The sequence below is a fragment of the Chlorella variabilis genome (genome assembly GCF_000147415.1).
Source record: "Chlorella variabilis unplaced genomic scaffold CHLNCscaffold_17, whole genome shotgun sequence".
In the NCBI taxonomy this organism is placed as follows: Eukaryota; Viridiplantae; Chlorophyta; class Trebouxiophyceae; order Chlorellales; family Chlorellaceae; genus Chlorella; species Chlorella variabilis.
Genome location: NW_005435071.1, coordinates 794,457 through 803,201, shown reverse-complemented (window position 1 = coordinate 803,201; position 8,745 = coordinate 794,457). Strand labels below are relative to the sequence as shown.

Genomic DNA, 8,745 nt, shown 5'->3' with positions numbered 1-8,745 from the left:
GGGGGGGGGGGGGGGGTAGCGGGCAGGCAGGTGGGCGGGGCAGGCAGGCGGGCAGGCAGTGAGGACGTGGAGCGAGCCAGGCAGGCAGAGGGCGCGGCGCGGCGAGGCCAGGAACAAGCAGCAGCTGCCTGTCTGGGCGCCCCCAGGAAGCTGACGAGAGCAGGCGCGGCGGCCGGGGCGCGGCGCCAGGCTGGCAGGCGGGGAGAGACGCGCGCATGCCGGTCAATCGGCAGGCAGGCAGGCAGGCGGGCGGGTGAGGACTGTGCTCCCCCCGCGCATGCCCTACTCCACTCACTCACCCCTTCGTACAGAACTTCCGACAGCTGCTCATCCAGCGCCTCGGTGCGCGCCACCAGGCTGGGGTCCGCGCTGCCCTCGGCCGCCGCTTTCTGCTGCAGGATGATCCTGCGGCGGCGAGGGGGCGGGGGCGGGAGCGGGGAGGGGGAGCAGACGGCGAGGCGGGCACGGGGGTGAGAGAGGGGCGGCGCCGGGCGTCGGGGAGGCAGGCTGCGACGGGCCGGGAGGCGGCGGGCCGCGTCCGAGGGCGCGGCGGCGGGCCGCGGGCGTTACGGCGGGAGCCAACTCACTCGAGGCGCTGCGCGATGCTCTTCCAGTTCTGCTTGAGCACCTCGGGCGGCGTCTTCTTCAGCTCCGCGATCTGGCTGAGGGTGAGGCCCGTCAGCGGGCAGCCGCCGCCCTTCTTGCCGCCCTGCTTGCCGCCCTTGTGCGCCCCCGCCTGCTGCAGGGCCTGCGAGGGGGGGCGGGCGCCCGCGGGCGCTGCCGCCTGCTCGCAGGTGCACGCCTCGGGGGTGGAGCAGCCGCAGGGCAGCGCCTGCGTCGCCTCGCCCGCCGCCTGCCGCTCCTCCTCGTCCGCCGCCTGCAGAGGAGGCAACCACCACGGCGAGCAGGGGTTGGGCCGGGTGTGACGCTGCGACGCGAAAACACACAGCCGCCAAGGAGGCGCACAAGCCCAAACAAACCGGCGGGAAGAAAGTCTACCACAAGCCCCAGCGCAGGAGGCAGGCGCGAACTGAGCTGGGCGGAGCCCCCGGGGGGGCGGGCAAGGGCAGGCGTGGGCGTGGAGGTTTGGGGCCGCACCTTGCCCGCCTGCAGCACCTCCATCGCACTCTCCCGCACGTTCAGCACCTTCTGCATGGCGGCGTGCTGCTCCTGCAGGGGCCGGGGCGGCGGGGAGGGAGCCGGCGGGGTCAAGGGGCGGGCGGGAGCGGGAGTGGCAGCTGCACACACCCTCCTCGGCGCGCCGCTGCCGGCAGGGCCGAGCGCCGAGCTCTGCCTCCGCCCGGGCCGCACCGCAGCCGCCGCCTCCGCCTCCATGCACCAGCCCGGCCGGCAGCCCAGCCCGGCCGGCAGCCCAGCCGGCAGCCCAAGCCCATCGCCGCGCCCCCTCACCTGCAGCCGGGCATTCTCGAGGCGCATGCGCTCCAGCTGCACCGCTGTGTCGTTGAACTCCTGCTCCGCAGCCACCGCCTTTTGCTTCTGCTTCTCGCGGTAGCGGTTCTGGGCGCGCCTGCAGCCGAGAGGGGCGAGGGCGCATGGGCCGGCGTGTGGGCGGGTGTGTGGGCGTGTTGTTCTGAGGCGCGGCGCGCCGTTGGTGTCGTGTAGGGGTGAGCATGCGGCAGATGGGCGCGCGTGCAGAGGCGTCCCTGCGCCCAAAAAAAAACACCCGAGTGCCGCTGCCAGCAGCAGGCCGCAACAGCAGGGAGGGGAGGGCGGCAGCAGGGAGCGGAGGGCGGCGGCAGGGAGCGGAGGGCAGCCCCCACCTGTTCTTGGCCTTGATCCGCTCCTTCTGCGCCTCGCTGAGCTCCTTCTTGCCGCCCGCGCCGCGCCCCTTGCGCGGCGCCGACGTGGGCGCGGCGTCGCCGCTGCTGGTTGGCGCCGCCAGCCCGTAGTGCGCGCTGCCGTCGCCGCTGCCGTCGCCGCTGCTGGCTTGCATGGGGGGCGGGATGAAGGTGTCGCCGCCCAGGGGCGGCATGGGCACAAAGTCTGCCATGGACCCCATGAAGGGATCCAGAAACATGTCTGGCAGGGCTGCCGGCAGGGCTGCGGGGCAGGGGCAGGGCGAGGGAGGGCGGCAACAAGCAGCGCAGTGGGTGGTGGTGGGTGGGGGGAGGGCAGACACAGCGGCGGCCGGCTGTCCCGCCTGCATCTCTGCGCGGAAAGAGGCGCCGGTGCGGCCCGCGGGCCTCCCGGATCCCTGCCATGCGGTGCAGGAGGGGCAGCTGGCCGCCCGCTCCGTGCACCCAAGACAGGGGCCTTGCAAGGGCTGGAAACAAGCTGCTGCCGGCCAGCAGAGGCGGGTGCCTCACCTGACGTGTCAGCACCAGGGCTGGTCATGCCAAACGCTGCCGCGGGTGCGCCAGCCAGCGGGGCGCCGCTCCCTGCAGGCGCACGCGAGCGGGGTCAGGTACTCTCCACTACCGGCTGCCGGGGGCCACAGGCCAGGGCGAGACCGCCAGCTGTGGTGGCGGCAGCCCGTGGCGGCAGCAGGGGGTGGCGGCGCGGCACTGGCTCGCCTGCGGGGCTCGGGTCCAGCAGCCACTCTGCGGAGGGTTGGTCCATGAGAGGGTAGGGCACCTCGTCTAGCGGCTTGAGGCCCTCCATGAGCAGGGCCTCCAGCTCCCTGCTCCCGAGTGGGGGCAGGTCGTCAAGTGCCATCCCGGTCGCCTCCAGATCGTTCGGGGAAGTCGGTGAGCACGCAAAAACCGGCAGCGGGGTTCTCGAAGCGCCGACAGCGGGAGGTGGAGCCCCACGTTCAGGACTTGCGGAGGCAAACGGGCACACGGGCGCACCGGCGCTGCAATTGCTGCTTCTGAAACGCGTGGGGCTCAAAACGAAGCTGCGCTGCGCACCATGCTGCGGAAGAATAACCTGTTACATCATCCCCGACCAAAACACCCAGCAGCTCCCGACAGAACCCGTTTCAGGGTGTCCCCCGTAGTTTGGGCCATTAATGGACCTGTGGGATCGATCGGGGGCGACGTGAGGCAGCTGCTCCCTCTTTCATGGGGGGTGGAGAGCCAGCGCGAAGCCAGCTTGCGCCTGCTTGTGCTCTGCCTGGCTGGCATGGAAAGAAGAGACATGTGCCCTCCATTCCGGGATCGGCTTGGGCATAACCGAGAGGTGGCAGTACCAAGAACCCTCCTGGTGACCTGGCGGCCTGGGAGCGTGAGCGCAAGAGTGAGTTGTATAGCTTTGGTGCTCCACGCTGTTAGCGCCGCCATGCTTCTGGCACCTGCACAGACCGCCGCCTCAGCGCCACGCCCTGCCTGCAGAGCTCCCCGCCGCCGCCTTGGACCGACCGACCCCCGTCCGCCCTCCCCTCTTCCACGATTGAGGGCTGAAGGATGCTGCTGACGCCCTGGGCTCGCTTCTGCGACGCCTCCCTGGAGGCTGAGTACCAGCAGGAGAAGCGGCAGCGCCTGGCGCAGGCAGACAGTGAGTCGGGGCGGCGTGGGGGGCAGCGCGGGGGGAGCTGCCCTCGAGGGGCGGCGCATGCATGGTGTGGCGCCAGCCTCGCCTCCCGTCCACGGCAGGCTGGGAAACGGGACGTCTCGCCGCCAAGCACGCACGCTCCTCCCCGTGCAGTGCGCAGCGCCGTCGCCTTTGTGCTGCTGTGGGCTTACGACGTGTGGCGGTGAGCTGCTCCCGCGCTGGCTGCCGGCCTTCCTGGCGCACGTGCCACACCCACTCAGCAGCTCTGCCGCCCCTCCGCTTGCCGCTGCTCCTCCACCTCTGCCACATGGCGCGCCTCTGCCACATGACGCACCAGAAGCCTGCTCACCGCAGCCTGCCACGGCGCTGCGTGACACCGAAATCCCTGTGCAGCATGCCTGCGACGCTGCGGCCGCTCACGTGCTGCCCTGTACCACCTGCCTGCCCGCCCCGCAGCTTCCTGGGCGCCACCCCGCTGGCGCTGCTGCAGGCCAGCGTGTGGATGGCGGCGGTGGGGCTGAAGCCGGTGTACGTGATGCTGGTGGCGGGCAAGGAGTTCTACCTGCAGTACAGGTGCGAGGTGGGAGCAGTACAGGGCAGCGACATGCAGGCGGTACGTGCAGGCGGTACGTGCGGGCCGTACAGGCCAGCACGGGCGGGGAGGAGGCAGCGATCCAGGCCCAGGTCTCCTCCCTCCCCGTGCTCCCATCATCTGCTCTGGGCCCACCCGCACGCTGCACCCCCACCCCTGCCCGCCTGCACTCCCTTCCATCCCTTCCCATCCATACGGCGCACGCGATGCCTGCCGAGGTGCACCCCCGCTGGCCCTGCCTGTGCCCACCTGCGCAGGGCCTGGATCATCAGCTTCACCAAGGTCGTGTTTGCGGTGCACCCGCCCGGAGAGGGGCTGCACCTGGTGCAGATGGCCAGGCGGGGCCAGGTGGGGGCCGCCGCACATTTCGAACATTTCCTGTGTGTGCCGGGGTGTTTGGGAGAGCGCTCGCTTGCTGCAGGCTGCCCCCTGCTGCACGCAGCACTGGCCGCGCAGCGCGTGCCCAGCCGGCCCCACGTGCGCTGCCCCGTGCGTGCCTGGCCGGCGCGCTCGCAGGCGCTCGGCGGCGGCGCCGCCGCGCCGGGGCTTGTAGGCGTGCTGTGGGAGCTTGCCAACGGCCTGCGCCTGCCTTACATGCTGGTCACCGGCCTGGGCTGGTGCGACTTTTTCTTTACCATTCCAGTGCAGGTGAGGGGCAGCAGGGCGGTGGTGGTACTGTGCGCATTGCATGGGTGGTGCATGGTGGTGACAGCAGGGCAGCACGGCACACACCCAGAGGCAGGCTGCAGTGCCACGCCGGGGGCGCCAGCTGGCGACGTGCGAATCGCGTCCGGCTGCACGCCGTGCCCCTGCCGTGCCCCCTGCGTGCGCTGGCTGCGCCATGCGACCGATGATCGGCAGCGCGGCGCTGGTGCGTGCAGCTGGCGCTGGTGGGGCGCGCCATCCGAGACAACCAGGCCCAGTGTGCCGCCCCTTTCTTCTGCAACCCACAGGCATGGTCCACACGCCGGCCCCGCCAGCGCTGCTCACAGCCTGCCGCACAAAAGAAAGAAAGGGGAGGGGTCTGCTGTGGAGGTGCCCCTGTAGCTTCAGTTCAAGAGGGCCCTGCACCATGCACCGCATGCTGCTGCACCCCCTGCTCATGCTGGTCCGCAGGTGCAGGCGCTGCTGAGGGGGCTGGCCGACCGGCTGGCCTCCCTGCTGTCCACCTCGCTCTCTGTGGGCGCCGGCATCAAGGGGCAGCAGGTGCGGCGCGGCGCGGCGCCAAGTGGCGCCAGGTGGCGTGAGCCGGAGCCGTCTTGCTTGATTGACAGGGAACACCCAGGCCGCACAAGCGGGCGGGCGCAAACAAGTGGTGGCTCCATGCTTTGTATAATAGCTGCTTTGTATATAATAGCTGCAGCTCCATGCTTGGTTTAATTGTACTCCCACCTGGTGGGCAAGTGCAGGCCACCTTCCCCGCCGGCCTGGACCCGTGCCGCGCGCTGGGCGCCTGGGCCGCCGTCTGCTTTGGCTTCCTGCTCACCACGCTGGCCCTGGCCACCAGCGAGCGCGCCGCCCGAGCCAGGTGGGACAGCTGGCACCTGGTGACCCCGCAAACCGCCGCCGCATTCGGCACTCGTGTCAGCAGCTGCGCAGCTCAGCAATGCAGTACACCACGGCGCAGGCCAGCCAGCCGGTTGCATACAGCAGGCATGTGTGCCTGCCTGCGCCTCACACGTGTCTCCCACCGGTGTTGGCCTTCGCAGCTTTGCGCGCCGCCACGCCGCCCGCCTGACTGAGGGCGAGCGCGAGGTGTGGGGCCCCAGCAGCGGTGGCGGCGGCTGGGCCCCTTGGGCGCTCTTCTCCTACATCTGCCTGCTCACCTGGCAGGTGGGCCAGCAGCGCATCAAACCGGCCCTGACGTAGCAGAAGCAGCAGCAGCAGCAGCGAGCCCACGCATGACAGGCCGCATTTGGGGGACGCTCTTGAGGCGGCACCCGCTGTTCTTTGCAGGCCGTGGTTGCTGCCTACGTGTGGGCTGAGGGCGAGGGCATGGGGGGGTTGGACGGGTATGCTGGCGGCGGCGGCGGCGCCAACGCCTCGGCCTCCTCCTGAGCGGCATTGGCATGTCAGTCTGGAAAGTTGCCAGCAGCAATTCTGAAGCACTTCATCTCGGATAGCCACAAAATCTGCACCTGCCTGTTTGTTCGCCCTGACCTTTGCAATTGAGACCCTGCGTGTTGAAACCTGCTCCTGCGCATGCCTTGGGCGGCAGGGCTGCGCATGCCAAGGTGGCGGCGGCCTGCCAGCCTCAGCGCTGCACCAGGTGGTGGAATCTCCGGCACGGTTTACAAGCAGGGCGTGTCAACAGGGATAATGGCGAGCAACGGTCGCAGCATGCGTGGTGAAAACAATGGGCAGGCAGATGCAGGACAGCCCCCCAGGACCTCGCTCGTGGCCAGTCAGCCTGCAGCCGCGGCTGCTGGGAGCCGTGGGGTCCGGGCTCAGTACTGGCGAGGCAGAGGTGGCCGCAGAGGGGGGAAGAGGCGGCTACTTGCGGGCAGGGGCGGGTGAGGGCGCATGCGCGTGGTGGAAGTCCACCTCTGGCAGGGGCACCAGCTTGTTGCCGCCGCCCACCGTCGCGTTCTTGGCCAGTCCAGCGATCTTCTCAATCTTGCACTCCTGGAGCGGCAAAATGCAGGCAGGGTACAAGGCAGCAAGCTCAGCCGCGCATCGGAACGATGGAGGCAGAGGGGGGAGGGGGGCAGAGCGCAGGCGCCGGGTGGCTGCTCGGCTGCGGGAGGCGGGCGGGCACTGCCGGGCGCCCTACCTTGCCCTTCCACTCCGCGGCGCTGATGTACTTGTGGGTGCAGCTGCCGGGGGTCTTGGTCAGCACCAGCTTGGCGGGCTCGCACACCACCTGCACCACCCACGCGCAGGGGAGAGCATGGGGAGGGGAGGGGGCCGGGGCGTCCGCTGTGCGACACGCGACAAGCAAGCGAGGGGCGGCGAAGCGTGCAAGGGGCTAGCGGCATGGCTGCAGCTCCGAGCTGCTCCTGTGCGCTCTCCCTGGCGCAGCGGGGCTCTCACCTGCTTGGTGGCGGCCTGCAGGACGCACACCTTGGGCTGCAGGGAGATGGTGACGGTGGGGCCGGAGCAGGAGGCGGGCACCTTGGCGGTGGGCTTGAAGCTGCGGAGGGCGGGGGAGGCAGGAGACGCGGGCAACGGTGGTGGCGAGGCGCTGCGCATGCACGGGGCACCAGGCCGGACTGCTGGCAGCAGGCAAGCCGGGCAGCGAGGCGGGCGCGGGCTGGGTGCGTGCCCACCTCTCGGGCGTGCAGAAGGCTGCCTCCACCGCCGCCAGGCTCTCGTGCAGGTCTGCAGCCGAGCGGATGTCGGTGAGGTTGCGCAGGTCGTGGTTCATCAGAAAGTCGCCCAGGTTGCTGGAGTACTCTGCGCCAGAGGGCAGGGAGGGGAGGAGGGAGGGCAGACGAGCGGGCGAGGAGGTTGGCACAGGTGGGAGAGTGATGCGGCGCGGGTGGGCGAGTGGATGAGCGGTGGCTTTCTTTTCTGGCTCACCAAACTCGCCCAGGCTGGACCAGTCGAAGGAGGGCAGGGACCAGTTCTCGGGCACCAGGCTCTGCCAGCCCTCGCCCAGCATGCCGGACAGGAACGAGTGCAGCGAACCCTGCGGCAGCGGTGGCGGCGGCAGCAGAAGGATGGATGCTGCTGAGAGCGGCGCATGGTGCTGGCGGCCTACCCGAAGGTGAGGCACGCATTCCCTGGGGCGCCAGGTTCAGGGGGAGGGAGGCGAGCTGGCCAGGCAGCACCCCATGCCCCTGCCTCGGGCCCGTCGCCTTGCCTCGCCGCCGAGGGTGAGCAGCCGGCGCTTGGTGGAGGCCGCGCCATCGAAGCTCTCGCTGAGGTCTTGGATGAACTGCATCAGCACGTTCTCCACGTCCTTGTTCGAGAAGGAGGCCTTCTGCGCCTGCACGGAAGCCCCGAGGGCCAGGACGACCACGAGCACACCAGCGAAACGCATGGCTGCGGGAACTCTACGAGAGGGTTGGGAGTGATTGGAGTACGGGGCGGAAGTCCGCTGGCGCGTGGTTTGGAAATGTCAGCCCACGCTGCGCATGTGTTGCCCGCTGATGTGGCACCTCCCGATTGGGCAACCCCCGCCCCCGCTCCCTCCTGGCAGCCCGCGCGGCGCTCCCCTCCCATACGTGAACTGACCCCATATAGCCCTGTTTGAGGGTTGAGCGGGGCGGAGCGGGGCTGCTTGCACACGTGATGGCATGCACGCTTCAACGCTCCCGCTGTCATCTCACCTCTCTAGCGTCAGAAATACAACTCTTACAAGCCAACCAACACGAACAGAGAGACCGAACAACAGAAATGAACAGGAAATATGAAGCCGCCACAGGCGGCAGCACCTTCCAGCGGAGACGGCAAAGCGTACAAGGCACACTTTTTCAATGGTTCTTGCAATTGCCACCCTTACCGGTTATACAGCCACAGTGCCGCCCACACCGCTGAAGCCAGTCGCCCGCTCGTGGTGCTCCTTGATCACTCGGGGCAGCTCCTCGAGCGGCACCACGGGGCACCACCGCCACTCTCCGCTGCGCTTGACGCAGCGGCACAGGATGTCCTGACCGCCAGCGCCCTTCAGCACCTGGAAGAACTGCAGCACCTTCTTGCTGTAGTTCTTGGTGCCGCCCTGCACTGCCGCCCCCCCTCCCGCACCCCGCCGCCGC

The 8,745-nt window shown here is 69.7% G+C and overlaps 2 protein-coding genes across 2 annotated transcripts in view; one reads left to right on the top strand and one right to left on the bottom strand.

Moving 5' to 3' along the window:
- The window catches only part of CHLNCDRAFT_58548 (hypothetical protein), a gene marked incomplete at both ends in the record, with an annotated part of 4,532 nt that extends 1,856 nt beyond the window's left edge, over nucleotides 1–2,676 (bottom strand). The window contains 7 exons of the mRNA XM_005845532.1: nucleotides 300–405; nucleotides 588–877; nucleotides 1,099–1,170; nucleotides 1,411–1,528; nucleotides 1,782–2,061; nucleotides 2,328–2,399; nucleotides 2,430–2,676. Coding sequence (XP_005845594.1) covers nucleotides 300–405; nucleotides 588–877; nucleotides 1,099–1,170; nucleotides 1,411–1,528; nucleotides 1,782–2,061; nucleotides 2,328–2,399; nucleotides 2,430–2,676 — 1,185 coding nt within the window. The remainder of the gene's footprint in view (nucleotides 1–299; nucleotides 406–587; nucleotides 878–1,098; nucleotides 1,171–1,410; nucleotides 1,529–1,781; nucleotides 2,062–2,327; nucleotides 2,400–2,429) is intronic.
- Nucleotides 2,677–2,950: 274 nt separating this feature from the next.
- On the top strand, nucleotides 2,951–6,247 carry CHLNCDRAFT_58547 (expressed protein). The gene is made up of 11 exons (XM_005845629.1): nucleotides 2,951–3,198; nucleotides 3,294–3,456; nucleotides 3,607–3,655; nucleotides 3,910–4,026; nucleotides 4,303–4,393; nucleotides 4,562–4,693; nucleotides 4,927–4,998; nucleotides 5,162–5,251; nucleotides 5,455–5,573; nucleotides 5,755–5,878; nucleotides 6,002–6,247. Exons 2-11 carry the CDS (start codon nucleotides 3,366–3,368, stop codon nucleotides 6,101–6,103), a joined length of 987 nt encoding a protein of 328 aa, XP_005845691.1. The 5' UTR covers nucleotides 2,951–3,198; nucleotides 3,294–3,365; the 3' UTR covers nucleotides 6,104–6,247.
- Nucleotides 6,248–8,745: the final 2,498 nt, after the last annotated feature.